General features: G+C 42.4%; 2 protein-coding genes across 4 annotated transcripts in view; one reads left to right on the top strand and one right to left on the bottom strand.

Moving 5' to 3' along the window:
* Positions 1-20,347, top strand: part of LOC125630165 (glioma pathogenesis-related protein 1) — a 44,011-nt gene extending 23,664 nt beyond the window's left edge. The window contains exon 7 of the mRNA XM_048835732.2: positions 20,189-20,347. Coding sequence (XP_048691689.2) covers positions 20,189-20,332 — 144 coding nt within the window. The 3' untranslated portion in view covers positions 20,333-20,347. The remainder of the gene's footprint in view (positions 1-20,188) is intronic.
* Positions 6,575-17,512, bottom strand: KRR1 (KRR1 small subunit processome component). Of its 3 annotated transcripts, none has more exons than XM_048835730.2 (10): positions 17,387-17,512; positions 12,858-13,033; positions 12,400-12,534; positions 11,907-12,032; positions 11,729-11,812; positions 10,434-10,490; positions 9,693-9,863; positions 9,451-9,528; positions 9,224-9,317; positions 6,575-7,299 (listed from the first exon to the last, which is right to left on the bottom strand). In XM_048835730.2, exons 1-10 carry the CDS (start codon positions 17,457-17,459, stop codon positions 7,157-7,159), a joined length of 1,137 nt encoding a protein of 378 aa, XP_048691687.1. In that variant the 5' UTR covers positions 17,460-17,512; the 3' UTR covers positions 6,575-7,156. The 3 variants fall into 3 exon arrangements, with proteins under 3 accessions (XP_048691687.1, XP_074980453.1, XP_074980454.1); XM_075124352.1 differs by lacking the exon at positions 17,387-17,512 and adding an exon at positions 16,929-17,295; XM_075124353.1 differs by lacking the exons at positions 11,729-11,812; positions 17,387-17,512 and adding an exon at positions 16,929-17,295.
* Positions 20,348-20,846: the final 499 nt, after the last annotated feature.

Here is a 20,846-nt window from a genome sequence, read left to right as displayed (position 1 = left end):
GCCAAATTTCAGGACAAAGGAAAAAGGAACACCATCAGCTTAACAAAAAAACCCTGTACAACTTCGTCAAAGTCCCCCTCCACCCCCGAACCTACTGTTGTTACAACTATTCAGATTTTTTTTTTTTAGTGAATGCATCTGTCAGCATTTTATGCCTAGTTCATTTCATTGTTCCCCTGTATAGGTAAATAAAGACCAATTCAGTATACATATATGTGAGTAGCTTTACTCCAGGCCAGGCAGTAGTTCCATCAAATTCAGTGCACAAATGACCCACCTGAGTTACAATTTGAAATCAATGGGGCTACTCTCACATATAAAGTTGTTCATATACATAAGTATTTGGAGTCTTAGGGCTTTAGTTAGTTTCTACTGTTGTTTAGTGGGTCTTTCAAACACTTACAAGTTAAAAAGAAAGTATGTTTAACAACTGGGAAAGCGCAGTTGTAAAACCACAGAAGTCAGTAGGGATGCCAAGGAACAGGTGCTGTACCTCAGGCTACTTTTTGAACTCATATTTTAATTTACTAGATTTCATGTTGGCAGGGGTCCCTTGAATATGTTCTTGGTAATTTATCCTTTTTACTCTTGTTTCTATTATTACAAGATAGAAAGGTCTTTTTGTATGTGATTGACTCATTTCAGTGTTGCAGCTGTCATACAGCAAACTAAGACTGAGAGGAGAACTATCCCAGTTGCTTCAAATACTTCTGACTATAAATGGAGACAAGCCCAAAGTGGCTTCTCTACATATATGTGAAATCTGTAAGGTTAGTGACAGGATTAGGAAAGAAAGATTAAATTAAAAGCATCTTATTAACAACATCTAAATAAGTGCATTGTAAGACTTGTAGGAATAAAAGTTTCATGTCACTGAACAGTTGCAGCCACATGACTCATTAGAGAAAAATCAAACAGAAATGTTACCTCAGACTCTAACCTGTGAGAGCACAAATTGCAGGTGTAGCCCAGAGATTAAAACATGCAAAGGTTCAAGCATTACACAGTGCTATTTTATCACCCCAGTCAGGCAAAACAATCAGATACCAGACTATCAATACCAGAGTATTTTGAGGTCTAACTAGCAAGCATTTGCAGACTTTATAGAAGCCATTGAAAACAAATGGACAATCTTACCCCTTCTCAGGATCTTAAACAAAGATCAAAAAGGCTGATTTCTAAGTAAACATAATAAAAAAAATAGTTTTAACCCAGCAACATTTGAAGAGACTTTTATAAATTAGCAATGTCCTTTCCCCACAGGAAAGAGCTGTCAATTGCTGACACTAATGGCTCAAAACACATTACTTAATAATTCATTTCAGCTGGTCCAGTCCTGCATTTAGCTAGCCTGATTCTCCACAGCTTGCAATCTATGTTACTCCTGGGGGAATTCTGCACCAAAAAATTAAAAATCCTACACACAATATTTTAAAATTCTGCATATTTTATTTGTCAAAATAACACAATAGAATCATAACAGTTTCAATTATTTTGGTAATTTATTTCAAAATACCTGTCAGCAAGTATGTCTGTAACAAAACAAACAACAAAAAAGATTCAGGAAATGTTTTTTGACAAATAGATTCCTTCTGAATAATTAATACAGAACTCTGAATAATGAATAATAATTAATTTAAAATACAATACAGAAATGTATTTCCCGCACCCCTCAGAAACAGTGGAAAGGCTTTGGGGAGTCAGGGGTAACGGAGGAGCTGCGGGAGAGGAAAATAATTGCTGGGAAGGAGCATGGGTGTGAACTTGAAGGGTTGTTGGGTATGGGTGGGAAAGGAGGGGAGCAGGGAGGGATTGTTTTTTGAGGGGTGGGGAGGAGGGGAGCAGGAAGGGATTTTTAGGGAGCTTCCCCCATGCAGACCCTGGCTGACCCCTAGTCTTTCCCATTCAGTCAGGCACATGTCCCTCCGTCCCCACACAGATACCCACTCTCCCTATCCCCATATGCTCCTGCACCCCTTCCCCCATCTGTCTCTGTGCCCCCCAGCTGCCCTCTGTCCCCATGTATCCCTACTCCCCTACCCCAACCCCATGTGTCCCTGAAATCCATCAGCCAGCTCCCTCCCCTCAGCTCCATGTATCCCTGCACCCCTGTCCCTATATCTCTATGCCCCTACTCAGCCATCTCCCTTCCCCCCTGTAACTCTGCACCCCCTCCCCCTCTACCCATGTGACCCTGCACCTCCCTCCCACCCTTTGACCCTGAGCCTCCACTCCCACTGAGCCCATCCCAGTCTGTCCTCCCCCACTAGTCCTTATGAGCCCCTATCTGACTGTCCAGCAGCCCCATGGTGTCTGACTCCCCAACCCCTGTCTCGTGACCTGGCCTGACAGGCGCTGTGAAGAAGGCAGGCTCTTTCTTTTCCCTATCATAGTTGGGTCTGGCCAGATGTAGCTGCTTTGTTCTAATGCCACACACCCTCTGGTGGGCAAAAAGCAGAAATGTAGCAATTTTTCTGCAAACAAAATTAAAAATATGTGCGGCACAGGAAATATGCATGTGCACAGTGGCACAGAATTGCCCCAGGAGTAATACTATGTGTTCCTTTGCAACTGTGCAAAGTGGGTATAAAATGGTACTTTTCAGCTTTGAGTACCCACGTACTGTCTTTACTCTAGGAGAGTCAATTTCACTGTGCCAAAGTTTGGATGAACCTTATACACTCACACTCCACAGAGTAGGTGATCCAAGACTTGATTAACACACTTAAATATATATTTTAAGAGAAAAACAATACATGTTTTTTTAAAGCAATCAATTTGATATAAGCCCATCAAACATTAACAAGGATACAACAACAACAGTATGCAGTATAAGTACACACTAACAAGCAGTATGCAACTCACAGGTGATTCTTAGCATTATTAAATAAGTTGTCCATATCAGTGGTGCCCATTAAACCTACATTGACTGCCATTAAGCCTCCCTCTTCAATTTGATTTTCATGGTGGGTAGGTCCTCATGACTCACTATAAATAGGACCTATTTTTAAGGTAATTTTCATATTGAGCTTAAAGTAACCATACTCTTAATTAGGGAGTCTTTCTAGATGATTTTTTAAAAATTAGATTAACCTTGAAGGGGATTAAAATTTCTTTATATTAATGGACAGATCATGCGGTAGCTAGATAGTATAGTGCAATGTGTTTCAAACAATTGGTCATAATCTCTGGGAGTGACAGGTGTGACTGAATGCACCATGTAGTCACACACTACACAGTAGTAATCTTTATACAAAGTATGCCTTGTGGGGTATCATTTGAAAACTCATAAATTACTGGTTAATAATATCATGGTGAAACTTGTGTAGCAACATTGTATGTAACATTATCAACATAAAATGAAATGATGACTGAAATGTTGCTACCAGTCAAATCTGGGGAATGGATAAACCTGTTTCTCAAAGACAAAGGACAAGCTGAGACCTCTAGCCACGTGTCATCAAAGTTGATGGGCAATCACCTGTCAAGTGGCCATTTCTTGGCAAAGAAAGGGGCAAAAACAGATCGATGTACATTTTAGCCAACAGCAGCAGGGAATCTCTTTTGTCACAAGATCCCGTGGCTTCCAATCTCACAGCAGGAATGAACTTTATCTAGGGGTAACCCTCAGGAAAATGCATTTCAAAGATTGACTGGACTATAAAAGTGAGGGACAAAAACACCCCAAGGAATTTCTCCCTCTCTCTCTTTCTCCTAAGATGACACAAGCAGCAGCCATTTGGCTTTGGGAGAGAGTCCAACCTCAAATTTGGTCAGTCTTCTTACTGGGAACGTATTGTAAGAATTTTCTCTCGACCCAAGTCTAGTTTGTGAAGTTTTAGCACTAGAAAGCATTTTATCTTTATTTTTCTTGTAACCATTTCTGACTGTTATGCTTTGCACTTTTACTCATTTAAACGCTCTCCCTCTCTTTATACTTAAATAAACTTGTTTTATTCTTGAATCAAAACTAATCCAGTGTGGCATTCCAACTGAATTGTTTCGATAACTCCATTGAAAGTAGCAAACTGTTGGCTATTGTTCCCTTCCAGGGGCAATGGACCTAACATACCTCAATTGTCCAGGAAAGGGCTGGACAGTGCAGAATACACATTCTGGGGCAAAACTCAGGTCTGGGAGTGTGTTGGGGTCATCCTGCAAGCTATACACAGACACTCAGTGTGACCTCCATGCTGTTTGGCTGCTTGTGAGGGACCCACCGTGGGAGCTACAGCAGCAAAGCATTGAGGCACCCCAGGTTGCACAGCAGGTGGTGAAAATCCCTCACTGGTCTGGATTGCATCCCAGAAGGTCTCCATTGTACTTACCACATCCTTGTCCTTCAATGTCAGGTATTCTGACACCTCAAAACACAGGCAACTAACTAACTTAGGCTTATCATTATGACTGATTTGTTTATTCTTACTTTTAAAATAAATGCAAGGGAGTTGTGAAAATGTTCAATTTCAAATAAGGGGTCACCAAGCTGAAGAAGTTGAGCAGCATTGGTCCAGTGGAATAGTTCTTGCTTTCTATGCAAGTAATCATGGGTTCAAATCCCAGCTAATCTTTCACAGACATGGGGGAATGTACTTTATGAGGTTTATTGCCTGTGTTATGTAGGTGGCCAGACTAAATGATCACTAAATGACGTTCACTTCTGGCTTTAAAATCTATGAATCTCAAAAGCATGAACTGAATGCCAGCCAGTTGGTTACTCCTGGAGTTTTATTTCAATTTAATCTCCACTTACGGAAATAAAATAAAAAGGTCCTAAACATGTTCACAAAACAAAAGGTTAATTAAGAGGAAGGCCTACATACATTTATTAGTCAAAGAAAATGTACCGAGTATGATGATGTCCCTTAGAAATAGCAAAAACTTGAGTAAAATTGCTTAAAAATGAAAGTTAAGAGATACTTTATATATTACCCTCTACAACCAGGGCTCAAAAAGTTAGGTACTTGTCTTGCAACGAACTCCAAAGGGCAAATCTCTGCATCATGCCTCAGTTGTGCATGACATAGGTATGTTATTCTTAAGACAATAAGTTAAATGGTAACCAATAATTTTCACGAGTTATTTAGAAGGGTGAGAACTAAATTTTAGTTGCACACTGCTTTGATACTGCCATATCCTTGTTCAACTTTGATTGGCTTAATAACTGTTCCAAAATTCATTTTTATGGAGAAATATATACTGTCATAAATATAAAGGGAAGGGTAACCACCTTTCTGTATACAGTGCTATAAAATCCCTCCTGGCAAGAGGCAAAATTCTTTCACCTGTAAAGGGTTAAGAGGCTAAGGTAACCTCGCTGGCACCTGACCCAAAATGACCGAGGGGACAAGATACTTTCAAATCTGGAGGGGGGGAAAAAGGCTTTTGTGACACCTTTGCCAGGAACAGATCAAGGATGCAAGCCCTCCAACTCCTGTAAAGTTAGTAAGTAATCTAGCTAGAAAATGAGTTAGGTTTTCTGTTTTGGCTTGTAAATTCGCTGTGCTGGAGGGAGTGTGTATTCCTGTTTTTGTGTCTTTTTATAACTTAAGGTTTTGCCTAGAGGGATTCTCTCTGTTTGGAATCTGACTGCCTGTGTGATTATCTTCCATTCTAATCTTACAGAGTGTTTCTTTTATCTTTGTTTTGTTCTTCTAATAAACTTCTGTTTTTAAAGAATCTGATTGGGTTTCTAGTGTACTAGGAAACCCAAGCTGATCTGTGCTCAACTTGTTTATTCTCAGGCCTCCCCAGGAAAGGGGGTATAAGGGCTTGGAGGATTGCTGGGGGAAGAAGAATTCCAAGTGGTCCTTTTCCCTGGTTCTTTGTTAAAGTGCTTGGTGGTGGCAGCATACCCTAGTCCAAGGGCAAAGATTTTGTGCCTTGGGGAAGTTTTTAAACCTATACTTCTACATTAGAAACAATTTGCCAAGACCCTACTTATACCACTGGAATCAGTTATACCAGCAAAACAAGTGTATGCCATCATGTAGCTGTAACTACACTCTGACTTTTGACATTATTCCCACATTGAAGAAAAAGGAAAAAAAAAAAAAAAAAGCACAGCGCTAGTCAGCATTACTACACTGGCAAGTTTCTAGTGCAGACTTTGCCTTAGTGAATGAAGTTTAAAATTTTTAATGTCAACTTTATATGCAACTTGAAAATGTAAAAAGTACCTCCACATCACCACTCCTTTTCTGACTTAGTTGTATTTGTTAAAGCTTGTTTCCTACTGCCATTTTATAAATAATTACCTATGGCAAACACTGGCTGATAGACCATCATCCAGGCCACCTGTTTTTTTGTTAGTATGTTTCTCAAGCAGTTACTTCTCCTTCAGTATTTTATTCCCTTGGCTCAGAGTTAAGGTATCAAATGTCAGTGTCATGCACTGAAATCTCCATTCTTTCATAATGCTTAGTTTGTTTCAAAACTGCTTCCATAAACTGAAGAAATTAAACAAGTGTCTTATGATAGGTACCTGCATACTCTACATAGAAACAATGTCACACATGTTGCAGTCACATTATAATGTGTAGAGGACAAATAGTGAAGAAATACACACCACACGTATAAGAAAATAAATATTAGCTCTGATAAACAGAATGACATATAATATATAAAAATACAACTGGTTGCTTTTACAAAAGTTATCAGATTTAACATCTCCATATCTGAAGCTTGTTATACAGTGGCAGTCTGTTAGAGAAACATTTCTTCAAAAACCCCTCAAACAAACAATCCCCTTCCCCTAATATATTCCCGTCAAATTCTTATGGCCAACCCCCCTTCCCCAATATGTGTTTTATATTATGCAAAACTGAAAACCCTCACGTAAGGTTTAAAACTCCTAATCACTCTCAGACATATGATGTGAATGGTGAAAAGATACTATTGTACGTTCTCAGTTGTTTAGGATGTGACAGAGAGCATACCAAATTATTTTCTTTACAAGTTCCAAGGATTTTACACTGCTTATTTAGGTCCACAAATCCCCAACATATTCTCGTTGTCATGAATTTGTTTTTTAATCTTTTCATCAGTGTTCACTGGCAGTATGGCAAATGCTGATAACCCCAAGTCTTAAATCTTCAAAGTACGAAAAAAGTTCCTTTGCAAATGTAAAAGAAATGCAAGTGTTCCAGCTGACAAATCATTTCTTTTTCTTCTTTTTCTTTTCACCTGCTGCAATTTTTAATTTAACTTCTTCCACTGGAAGTGCTCCCAGCTTCTTTTTCTTTGCTTTCTTCACCTTTTCCTTGATTGCTTCTATATCAATTTTTGTTTCAGTAGAAGCTATACAATAAAAACCAACATACAAATATGAGAAACATCCCTTTTGATTTTTTTCCCAGTATCTACTGGAAACAGTCTACAAAATGATTCCATGTTTATACACAATGAGCTATGTTTAACAGTGGACATAGAAAGAGACATGGGGGGAAGGCAGGTTGGCACGTGTGTTTTTGTATTCCCCAGCCAGTGGCCTTTGCGAGCAGTGATTTTAATAAAAAGGGTTTTAATATCACATATAAACCAGGACCTTGGGATTTCCTGCCCCCACCTCCCTCTTGGGCAGAAATTATGAGATAGGATCAAGTGTTCTCTCACATAAGCTACTTCCTACCAGAGCAGAGGTGGGCAAACTCCGGCCCGCGGGACCGTCCTGCCCAGCCCTTGAGCTTCTGACTGGGGATGCTAGCTCCCAGCCCCTCCCATGCTGTCCCCCCTCCGTAGGCGTGCTGCCGCGTGGGCGGCACAGCTGCCAGTCCTGCCACTCTGAGAGGCATGGTAAGGGGGTGGGGGGACTGGATAAGGGACAGGGAGTACTGGGGAGCAGTCAGGAGACAGGGAGCTGTTGCATGGGGCAGAGGTTCGGGGGGGTGGGGGGGGCGGTCAGGGGAGGGGCTTGGATAGGTGTGGGAGTCCAAGGGGGCCTGTCAGGGAGCAAGGGTGTGGATAGGGGTCAGGACAGTCAGGGGACAGGGAGCAGTGGGCGTTGGCTAGGCAGTGGGGTCCCAGGGGGGGCGGATAGGGGGTGGGGGGTCCCGGGAAAGGGCAGTCAGGGGACAGGGAGCAGGGGAGGTTGGACAGGTGGGATATGGGGCAGGGACCAGGCTGTTTTGGGAGTCACAACCTTCCCTACCTGGCCCTTCATACAGTTTTGCAACCCCGATGTGGCCCTCGGGCCAAAAAGTTTGCCCACCCTTGTACTAGAGCATAGGCTTGAGCTGACATTTTTAGATCTCAGTTCTTCTCTTTAGCTTCAAAAATGTTTTTGTAATCTATTTTGGAAGGCTGAGAGATTTACATTAAAGTATATACAATAAGTAAAAGTAGAGCTGGTCGAGAATTTTTTGACAAAATCTTTTTTCATGAGAACAATGCCCATTTGTCAAAACCAAACTGTACAAAAGGGTTGGTTTTGATGAAATTCTTGTTTCTACATTTTTTGTTGGAAAAAGTTTCAAAGTTGCCAGAAGTGTCCCATTTCAACATTTTCTAAGTAAAAAATTCTTATTTTCAGTCAAAAACAACTTTTTGTTTAGCAATCAAAGTCATCATAGTAAAATATTAAAAATAAAGACGGTTGAAATGTAAAAGTTTCAAAAATATTGAAACAAACATTTCGATTGATCTCAACAAATATCCCCGCCCCCGATTGTCGATTCGCAAAAAATGGTAGTGTGTGAGACCTTTAGTTCCAGGTCAGGATGGGATACTTTTTCAGCATCTCAGTTTCTCCCTCTAAGTAGTGTCTTTATGTCTCAAACATCAACCAAGTATGATTAGCAAGTTCATCTTTTCTTTAAATTTAAAGAAACTGTTAAAGTGGAAAAATCAACAGACCTTCACAGCTTCTATTCTAGCCCACAGCCTGAAGTAGCAAACACACCTTCTGCATACCTGATGATCCAGTAGGCCCTCTCTGGCTTTTCTCCCAATGTCACTCTCTAGAGTCAACACTCTGTTACACTAAACATTCAAAGGCAGCACTGCTGTGGGCTGCTACACCTATTCCGTTGCCCCATGCAGCTCTACTGATGGACTTAAATAGCAAGGGGGCCTTGCACTGAACCTCCTCACCCACAAGGTGAATTTCATACTTAATGCTCCATACACTTTGGTTGGCTAAATAGCCACCAACCAAAGGAACAGTAGCTTTAAAAAACAAAAACAAACAGTGGAAAAGATTCTAAAGACAGGAAACAAACATTACCTTTTTTAGGTTTTACAACAAGCTTTTCCTTGGGAGGGATAAAAGCTTTATTTCTTTCCTCTTGTCTCCTATTAATGGCTTCTGCTTGTTTTGCCTAAAATTACGAACAAAAGGTCAAACACTTGACTTACCAGTCACATTAGACAAAATGAGAATCATATTGAAAACAAAAAAAACCAACCCATTTTCATTTTGCTGAAGACTGAAACAAATCAGAACTGCCTTACCTTTATCTCTTCCACCCTCTTTCGTTTCTTCTGGCTTTCTTTCAAGAAGTATTCACCACTTGCCAATTCTTTATCAACCTGTAAAAAACACATTTATGATTCCTAAGAGTCTTTAGCTATGTGTTAGAGACAGATACTGAGGAAAGCATCTGGCATCAACTGATTAATGCTCCCAATTACTTACGAGCAAGATTTCAGGACCTTTTATCTTTCCTACAGAATTATACGAGGCTTAGACTGACCTGGCTTTCTGGTTGTGGAGGTGGGAAAGGCGTGTACTCCTTCTTAACATTTTTCTTCTTTGGCTCCTTGCGTTTGTTCAAGTTCTTGTGTTTGAACTGAGGCAAAAATCGTTCCCAACTTTGTGTTCTTAGTTCAGGATCCTTTGACAGCTCCCGTTTAATCATGAGAGTCTTCAATCATTTCAAAATATTAAAAAGAAATATTAGTTAAAACATATAATTGACATACTTCCTAAGTCCAGTTATTTAAATGTATAGTGAATCACCTACACTCACAGGGAAACTGGGTGGTTTAAGCAGGAGCAGTCAAACACGTGAGGTAATTATGTCTCAAGGAGTTTGTTCTACAGGGGCTCAGAGACATTAACAGTACCAGGGAAGCTGCCTTGATATTATATTAATGAGTATCAAGCTGCTAATCATGGAGACATGTAGATGAATATGCACTTTTCCTTTGGTGCCTTGTCAGGTACTGTTATAATTACACTGATTGTGCACCCTAATACACAGAAGTATATTCAAAGCAATATACTGTAAAAGTTTCTTTAAAAAAATTGCATTATAGGAGAAACCCTCAAAATAAAGTATCACAGGAATACTTAATTGATATAGCCTTTTATAAATTAAGGTGGCTTGTGACAAGGAACATACCTTAATACAGAAAAATAGGCAAAGATGCAACCCCATACAAAATGCACAGTAATGTACTAGCCTTAATGTAATACACCAGGCCACACCCACCTTTATGTTATATATGGGATGAATATTCTTCATAGTGTCCAGGACCACTTTTCTAACCTAGGTTTAAAAAAAAGCAAGGGGAAGGGAAAACATAATCACTATTCTAAATTATCGTAAATGAAAGTCCTAAATATACGTTTTCTTCAAACTCCTTTGCACAAGTGGACCTTTAGAGAAATATTTTTTTCTAAACCTTTTTGAATTAGTTATCGTAAAACTAATTACTTATTAGTTCCCCATAACAAAAGTAAAAAAGTTTCAGATAGCAATATGATTTTTAAATTTTTAAGTGGTATCTTCAATTTAAAGAGGCACAATCAAGTCAAATTTACCACCAAATTTAGATTTTTATAAAACAAATGGATCACAATACCCATAACCAACAGAAAGGTTTCCACGGAATTGTGTTATAATTCCAGTGGAAACAACTGCTTATAACATTCTCCTGCAAAGTTTGCAGCTCAAAACAGCACTCAATCTGACAGTGAAACCAATTTCACTGACGCTAAAAAATACTGTTACTCATATACCTTTATATTGATTATTATCGATTGTATTACTGTAGCCGTTAGCAGCCCCTGCCATGGACCAGGAGCACACGGTGCTAGGTGCTGAACAAACACAGAACAAAAGGATGGCCCCAAGTTGCTCACACACTAAGTAAGAGACAATATATGGATGCAGACAGACAAAAAGACAGGGAAGTACAAGTAAACAATGAGACAGTGTTGGTCAGCTTGATAAGCAAATGTCTTAGAGCAATATTTCCATCCTCACGAAACTCATGTATTTCTGCATTGTTTCTGCTCCTACTGCGTATGACGTAGGTTGACCCACTTACCTTTCCTGCAGTCAGACCACTAAAAGCAGTAAGGGGTCAAGTTTAGAGCTGATCCATGTGTGACAGTCATGCAAATTATTCAATGAGTTAATGTGCAGGCCAACAAATAATTTGAATATAACTATCAACTTCACCAGATGGTTGAACACACCGTGCCCCAAATAATGGCAGGGATAGCACATGGAAGGTGAGTGAGTAGTGGGGTAGGTCAGATGGAGGCTATCTAGGGATGCTTGGGTTGGTCGGTAAGTGGGTGGGTGCTGGAGGGTTTAAAGAACACAGAGGTTGTTGGGATGGAGAGTTGTCTCGGAAGTATCTACGTGCTAGCTAGATGCTGGGGGTGGGTAGGAGCTGGATCGTAGCTGGAAGGTTAGTGGGGGTGGGGAGGGGCGGGGCAGGGCAGGGCTGGTGTTAGGGATCTATTAAAAAAGCAAGTGAGTTCTCTCTCTCTCACCTCTTTTAGCCCATTAAAAGGTCCCAGAGCTGAAACAGTGTTCCCCTGAACCATGATATAACAGTTTGTTAACAGTTCCAGAGCCTACACAAAAAAGGGAATAAATAAGTATAAACTGGTGCTTAGATAAACGACTTCACATAATTAAGATCTTGATTATTACACTTGTAAGATGTACCTTCAGAGTGGATCCTTTTGGCCCAATGAGTCTTTGTCTTCTTTTTATAAATCTCTCTCTGTTTCTCACTAGAGACCCTACTTTAATGATGTCACATGCAGTGTCATCCTGAAGGATGCGTACTGCCTAAAAAGGAAAATCAAAGCTGTGTTAAAAATAAAAGAGAAGAGCGAACACACAGGTAATCAGCACTACCACCAGCACTGTGTCATTGTGATAAAACTAATCAAAGCACAAACTCATTACTTGTTACTAAATGAAAGTCAACGGAACAATGTAGTCTGTCACTCTGGTTTAAGCACAGTTTCAGTATTCCCAGATGTATTTTTTCTTTTGAAAGTTGTATTTTATTCTCCCCAACTGACTTTACTTGAAAATCATAAACTTCTTTCAAAATAGGCATGTAAAATTAACATAATTTAATACAGATAAATGCAATATTAAAATTGACCTACTAAATAGTTGATATAAATTAGTGGCTTTAGCTACAAACCTGTTCAAATGGAACACTTCTTGCTAAAAGCTTTATTAAGTCTCTTGCCCTGATGATCACATATGGATCAAAAGTCTTCTTACTCGTTGTGACAGTTATACTACCTTCAATTAAGTCCAACGTCGCATTCACATGCTGCAATATTTATAAAGAAATTAAAAATAATGGTCAATCACACGTAGCCAATTGTCAGAATAAAACATTACTATTTTTACACTGTGTGCAGGTTTGATTTCTAAACTGACTTCCAACTTAATAAATTAAAATAAGAATGCAGGATTCCATTCTAAATTCTTAAAATATGAGTTAGCCTATTAAAAATATATATACTTAAACTATTGTGAAAATAGTGCATTTTCCTGTATGATTTTGCTTTAAATAATTAACATTATGTGTAATAAATCTTTGAAATGGTATAAAATAAGTTTACTTGATGTATATGTAGAAATTATTCATACATGTTCATTCAAGGCTTTCTGCACCAGTGGCCAACATTCTTTCAAGTAAGCTTCTCTGTATTTCGGGAACAGAGTTGCAAAGCTGCTTTCTTCCAGAAGCCCTCTAGGATTATCTTCTCTTGTAAAGGCTGGTTCTTTCCATCCATCAGGAACAGTGAGAAGTTCTGACTCATTTACTGTTACAAATAAAAATTCACTTGCATTAGAGTGCTTTTCTCTCCAACAATGACTTTTTTCCCATTTAATGATTACAAAAGGAACTAGATTAACAGTCCTAAATCTTGGGGTGGGTGGGTCTGATTTTAGAGGAGTGCTTAGTATAAGATGTACAAGAATATTGAAAGGCAGATCTTAAATTCCTCTATTTATTCAAGGAGCAGATAAGGAAGGTCAGCGCCAATGCAGACCCATGGATAAGAGAGGCTTCAATCTTTGGTAGTCTCAGCATGGAGGCCGACATGGGCACTAATAAACCCTGATGGGGATTCTATTGCTGTGGACACCTGCTCTTTAGAAAATGGACTGAACCTAATAATTCATTTCATATAAGACACCAAACAACTTTCAGGTTTCAAGTGGTACTGCTTGCTGAATTGGAGCCCGAGCAGAGAAATGTCACATACCATTACCAATCACTTGAGCCATCCAACTCCCATAACGATTAATTCTAATAAAAATATTATGAAAGATTCAAACTGTTTCATTTTGTTTGCACAGATGATATATTTGTTATGCTTAGCAGACATTATAATAAAAACAAATGATTACCAGGCAGACAAGTTTAATGACAGTGTGTAGTTATTAGACATTTTTCTGTGCAGGCAACAAGAAAATAAGATTTGGTGACAGACATTTGTGGTCTAATTTTTATTTAGTGATTAGGGTGAGCTCTGAGGAGTGGGAATCCACAATAAAATTATTTAGTTGGGAGTACAGCTATTTAGTGTTATTCAAACTGAGTAACTTAACATCTCTTTATTACCTGGAGTGGTTTAGAGAGGCAGGTGGAAAGGACAATCTGCCTTTAAGCACCTCACTTTAATGTTACAAAATAATTCATACCAACATTATCAGAAGTTCCTCATAATTGGAGCAATTTTGGTGCAATAAAACTCTAGCAGTCACACCTGTTATCTTTGTTGGCAATGAGACTACTTGCACTGTTAAATATTATGTATGTGACTAAAGGTAGGTCTACACTACTACTTAAGTCGATCTAATTTGTGTCGCTCAGGAGGCTGTAAAAGAAACCCCCGTGAGTGATGCAAGTTACAGAGACCTAAGTGCTGTCCACACCTGTGCTACATAAACAGGAGACAATCTCCCACTGACATAGCTTCTGCCTCTCGCAGGGGTGGAGTAATTGTGCTGACAGGAGACTGCTCTCCGGTCGGCATAGAACATCTTCACCAGACGTGCTGCAACTATGCTGATGTAGTGCTTCTAGTGTAGACCTGCCCTAAATTTGCAAAACTAGGCACTTATTTTTTGAAGTGTTTTAAAACAAACTGTATTCCCAAATGCTTGGCAAAGATGACCACCACCACACCACAGTGGGAGCGGGAAATAATTGGTATAAATGAGGGAGAAAAGATTAGTTTTAAAATGAAAACAGAAAGCACACAGTAATGTAAAATAATTAAAGACAGCCCTTCACCCCTAACATTTAGTTTACAGAGGACTGGATAATTCTTGGCCCATTTATGTCTGAAATTCTTGGCCTTATTTGCTTACAAGTAACAAGGAATTATTTGAAAGACAGAAAATCCATTAGTCTCCATGTGCCAACCCTGCTTCCTTTCTCTGTAACCAACTATTGGTGTCATACGATCTGAAGGTATATCTACACTTACAGTGGCGTGTAGAATACAGACACAGCACACCCAGCTAGCATGGGTCTACAGCTTCAGCAAGTAGAATGCCCTATATGCCTGAACTCAGTGTATCTAACCCTCTACACGGCTCTCTATGTGCCCCAACAGTGCATCCCATGTCTACACTGCTATTCTTATCTGTGTAGTGTCCCGTCACCTCCTTGCTGCCAGAGCCTTTACCCACCACAGTGAAAGGCTCTGGCAGGGGAGAGGCAGCCCTGCTTCCCCCAGCAGAGCCTTTCACTGCAGTGTGTGGCTAGGGTTCCCAACTTTCTAATTTTTGAAAATCAGACCACCCCCCCCTTGTCCCACCTCTCCCCTAAGGCCCTGCCCCTTCACCAAGGCCACTCCCTTTCCCCCCGAGGCCCTGCCTTCTGCTCACTCCTCTCCCCTCCCCACATTGCTCACTGCTCTCCACCTCCCTTCCTCTTCCACCAGCTGAACCCCCTCTGCTCTGGGGCTAGGATGGGACCAGCAGCCTGACGTGGAGCCTGCTGTCTGCCTGCCCATGACATGCACATGGGAGGCAGCCCTGGCTGAGTAAGGGCTGACATGGGTTCATGGCCTGGCACCCTCCCCCCCGCCCACAGTAACCAGACTTTTGGTGTTCAGTTAGTACATCTGGAAACCCTATATGGAGCTACATAGGTAGAGATAGGTTTCAGAGTAACAGCTGAGTTAGTCTGTATTCGCAAAAAGAAAAGGAGTACTTGTGGCACCTTAGAGACTAACCAATTTATCTGAGCATAAGCTTTCGTGAACTACAGCTTATGCTCAAATAAATTGGTTAGTCTCTAAGGTGCCATAGGTAGAGATAAATGTAAACATAGTCTGTGTAAATGTAGACATGGTCTGTGATACACCCCTGGGGCCTGACCCCAGACAAAGCGCAGTCACTATAAATGTTATCTGGGGATGTCTGCGTGAGAAGCAACTGGGGTGAGGGGATTCAGCTGCACATTTTGATTTTATTCTGTTTATTATTTTTTGAGAGAACAGAAACAGGAAGCCACCCATGCCCACCCTACACTGAGCATCCCTACTAGCCACCAACCCTGACCCAGTTATAGCCCTGTATCATTACCACACCAACTACTGGTAAAGTAGTGTGCACACTCATTCTATGTCATGTCCCATTCCTGGCACGACTACAGAAGTGTAGTACCACTGTAACTCTGGCTTACACTTGCCCCAAATGGATGTATAGTAGACACTTGTTTGTACAAACATCTTGTAAGAGCAACCACTGCTTACAAGCAACATTTCCCCTGGGAACACTTTCCCCACTGTGAATTGTCCAGTTGGTAACAGCAACATAACTGCCACATAAGAGCTACATTGGTGACGTTGTGATGTCACATCCAGGGGCGGAGATGCGGAGGCATGTACAAAACTGCATCTTTCCAGTCCCCGACTCACCCTGGCCCTTCAGCACAGCTCCAGGGCACACAGCCCTGTCCACTTGCCCTGCCTGACAGAGCCTGCATGGAGAGCATGTGTAGGGGGGAAGGTCTGAAAGAGAGGAATTTGGGGGGGGGGGTGGTGGGATCAGAGGAGCACAGAGATGCAGCTGGAATTTTTCCCCCTCCCTTCCTCAGCATCTGGCTTGAAAGCAGCAGAGGGCTGCTATATTGCAGTGGGGAGTATCGGAGAGTATCAGGGGGACCCCCCCCCAGTACACTGAACTGTCCCCTCCATTTTGATTGCCAGTGGTGGGGTGTGGGTATACTGTTTTGCACAACAGGGTTGCTATGTTGCAGTGGGGCATATCAGGTCACCCCCTTCCCAAGGCACTACCCTGTGGGGCCTCTCTGCTGTCCATGCTAGGGGACACCCCTTTCCCTCTTCCCCCTATTGCAGACTACACACAGTGCTGTCCCCATGCCAGGGTGGAGCATGAAGCCGCCAGAAGGCGCATCCGCAGCTTGTCCCCAGCAGCTGGGCTCACGCAGCCGTTTTGCTGACTAGGGGCTCTCCTGCCTCATTCCGCCCAAGACTTGGGGTTCCCACACCCGCCAGGGTGAAACACCCTTAACCCTTCCTACGGCTTTGGTCAGACAATAGTCCCCTTAACAGCAACCGCTGCTGGGGAGCAACATAGCAAACGAGCACTGAAATGTAAGCGCCTACTGTATTGCTCCCGCCCCTTGAATCTTTGCCTGCGTGCCATGGGCAGGCCCAACACGTGGCATCTCACCGCCGATGCTCACGAGAGGTCCCAGAGCAGCACAGGCCAGGGGTGCACGTCGCACTTCACAGGCGCCTCCCCCCGCCCGCGCCAGGTGCGGGGGGCCAGGGCTCGCCCGGCAGGGGACGGGGGCGAGCAGGGCTGGCTCAGACGGCGGATCCGGGCTGCACCTTATGGGGTGGGGCTGCAGGTTTTCAGGTCTCCATGCGCAGCTCACCCCCGCTGCCTTCCAGCAGGCTGCAGCTCGCCCTTCCCCCCACCCGGCACACTGGGATGGGCGCGAGCGCAGCCCTGCCCGCAGGGGCGAGCACGCGCACTGGCCCCCAGAACGAGGCGGCGGCGGCAGTAACGCGCTCCCCATTCAAGGGCGCGCGCACGGAGGGGGTCCCAAGCCGGCGCGCGGAGCCCAGGCCGAGTCGTCTAACCGGCCCGCCGCGCACGACTCCCGCCGCGAGGCTCCCCTTTACCGGCTTTCTTGTTGCTCCGGTCCTTGGACGCCGGAGCCACCTGGCCGCTCTCTGCTTTCTTGGCGGCCGCCATGTTGCCGCCACCGCCCTGACCTCTCACCCGACGCACGAACGGACGCTCCGCGCGGCCCTGGCTCCTCCCCGCAGACGCGTGGTCGCGACGATCCTGCGGCCGGGCCCGTCGCGCTGCATGCTGGGGCCTGTAGTCGCCCCCGCCCCCGCGCTGCGCGCAGGCGTGGCAACTGCCGCCTCGGGAGTCGGGCCGGGGCCGGCTGAGGCCTCGCGCGCTGCAGCCGCGGGAGCGCGGCGCCCTTGCTGGGCTACTGTGGGCGCCCTGCCTAAAGCGCCGGATCCACCCGCCCAGCCCAGCCTTTCACAGAATAGCAGGGTTGGAAGGGACCTCAGGAGGTCATCTAGTCCAACCCCCTGCTCAAAGCAGGACCGATCCCCAGTTTTTGCCCCAGATCCCTAAATGGCCCCTCAAAGATTGAACTCACAACCCTGGGTTTGGCAGGCCACTGAGCTGTCCCTCCCCTTTGTTGCTTTGCACATGGAGGTTCTCGCCAGGGTAGTCAGGTGTTTGTTGGGTCCCCAGCACTGTAATATCCAAGCCCTGCCAAGGAACCACAGTCTGTCTGTCTGTCTCTCTTTCCCTGGACCCAGAATGCCGAAGAAAGGTTGCTGAGCTGAGCGTGAGAGAAGAAATTACAAGGGTTGCCAGCTTTGGTGACACCTATCCCTGGGATTGCATCACATGACATAATCTTTAATCAAAGATTAGTTTTTAATTCTCAGGGACTCCTGGACAGTCCTGGAGGGCTGGTAACCCTACGAAGTCAAGGAATTGTAATCCTGAAGTTGTTGACGTCCACGTTTATCTTTTCTGGGAACCTCTGAAGGCCTTATAGGAAAAGTAAAGCAAATGAACACACCCTTGCAATAGTTATTGTTCCAGGGGATAAATACCTTTTACACTGTGAATACTCGGCTACAAACCATGAAAATAAATCACTAATGAAAATAAAAGAGCGGGAGTGCTTAAAAAAAGGGGTGTTTCCCCCCACCCTGAAACTTAAAAATCAAAATTAGTTTTTGATGAGAAAAATTGATAAAATTTTACTTTTAAAAAAGGAGAGGAAAATAATGAAGAAACATAAACCAAAGGGATTTTAGGATTTTAACATAATTGAAAGTTTTCTGGCAAAAATATGGGGTTTTTTTGGTAAAGGTATTTTCTATTAAAAAAAGAAAAGAAAATGCAGCTATCTCTATAAAAGTTAATTAACAAAATGACACCTCTTCATGTACTCTGCTTTCCTGAAAGACTGGAAAAGTGTGGGGACTGGTGGACTGCCAAATGTGATTAAACTTTTCTAGTACTCCACTTAGGGTATATTTATATGGACAGCGCTGCAACGGCACAGCTGTACTGGTATAGCTGTGCTGTTGCAGCGTGTCTACTGAAGAAGCTCTCTGCCAACAGGAGAGAGGCCTCCCATCGGCATAAAAAAACCCACCTCCCGCTGACATAGGTCTGTGCACATGAATGCTTATGTTAATGTAACTTACGCTCGGGGATGGAATATTCACACTGCTGAGTGACGTACGTTTTGTTGACATAGACTGTAGTGTAGACATAACCTTAGTCTTTGACACAGTTATAATTAAATTTCACATGCTGGTAACATGCTTACTGTACACAGTGCACTATATGCTGTACTAAACCATTTGAAATAGCACACAACAGGGTAGGATGTAATCTTCAGATTTAGATTTAAGTCCTTAAAAGTAACATACATGTTATAAATTTCCATGAGTATACTCTCATCATAATATAGCCCCAGGTTTTGATGCCTGTATATGTGTAGCTAAACAAATGGAAAAAGACAGCAGTGCCACCAAGTGGATTGCTGCTGACTAACAGCATGACTGACTGCGGCAGCATTGCAGGATGTGGGTATTGCAGCCAAATGTTCAGAGTCATCATGGTTGACGCACTTCAGCAGGGTAGTATGATCAAGCCAGCATAGCTGTTGCCTGTGCTGTATCTCTCCTGAAGACAGAGGTCTATAGTCTGAAGTGCTGTCAAAACGGCAACTTTAACAAGAAGTTCTTGGGGCACCTTAGAGACTAACAAATTTATTTGGGCATAAGCTTTCATGGGCTAAAACCCACTTCATCAGATGCATGGAGTGAAAAATACAGTAAGCAGTATAAATAATACAGCACATGAAAAGATGGGAGTTGCCTTACCATGTGGGGGTTCAGTGCTAACGAGGCCAATTCAATTAACTTCCACCTTCATTCATTCATTCCTTAGTATCCTGCTGTTAATTGATTTGTCTCTTTAGACTGACCTCACACTTGGTAAGACAACTTCCATCTTTTCATGTATTTATACTTGCTCCTGTATTTTCTGCTCCATACATTTGATGAAGTGGGTTCTAGCCCACGAAAGCTTATGCCCAAATAAATTTGTTAGTCTCTAAGGTGCCACAAGGACGCCTCGTTGTTTTTGCTGATCTTTGAAAGTGACTTTATAATTTGGATACACAGTAGCAGACATTTTCCCATGAAGTTGTCATTCTCCAGAAACAAAGGTGAAAATAAAGTTAATGCAAACATGCACTGATATATTGCTGTGTTTCAAAGTGATAGAGAACAATGTTGACCTCATTATTAAAACTACAATACATGTAGTCAGGTGCTTGATAATTCAGGATGCATGACAGACCAAAAATATCTGCTCGCTGTCTGTGAATGGAAAAACATCATTTTAATCAGAATGACCTTTATTTTTAGATTGAGAACCAACCATCAAAACAAGAACCAACAAGAACGAAGTCTCTATGTGAGAGCACAAACCAGGACTTTTCAGACAGTCTGAACTCTGACAACAAAATGGTTGCTAAACTGTGCATCCAGGGAGAGAACTTAGAAACATAAAGGTGCAGTACAGAGGAAAGAGAAGAGTCTCACAGTTTCATGACTACATATGAATCACATACAGTGGACAAGTGTAGAACTTAACAGTCACCATTCCATGCAGTAACCATAATATCTTCCTAAGCATGGAATAGGAGATACAGCAGTATCACAATGTCAGTGAAGTGGAAAATTCTCTGGGTTTTTTTTTTTAAATGTGCACACACTTTTTCTCTCCCTCACCTTGTTTTTTATGCCTCATTACTGCCCCCTCCCACACTATTAACCTAGAGAGGTCAGAAAATAAGTGATCAGCAAGGTTCCCAACTGCGTTCAGGAAGAGGTCATTCAGATTTTCTGAATTTACTAGAAAGCAGATTTTTTGACCTGAAATGCATGCCTACAAGTACAAATGTTCCTGACAGTGAAATGTGTGTAGGGGAGAGGAGGAATAGTAAAATCAATGTGAAATGCAGGCACAAGTCCCAGTGGCAGCAAGTCTCAGAGCCTGGGTCAACTATTTCTTGAGGGACTG

The sequence above is a fragment of the Caretta caretta genome, chromosome 1, assembly GCF_965140235.1.
Source record: "Caretta caretta isolate rCarCar2 chromosome 1, rCarCar1.hap1, whole genome shotgun sequence".
NCBI lineage: Eukaryota > Metazoa > Chordata > Testudines > Cheloniidae > Caretta > Caretta caretta.
Note: the sequence above shows the minus strand (reverse complement) of the source record. Positions and strands in the feature narration are given on the sequence as shown.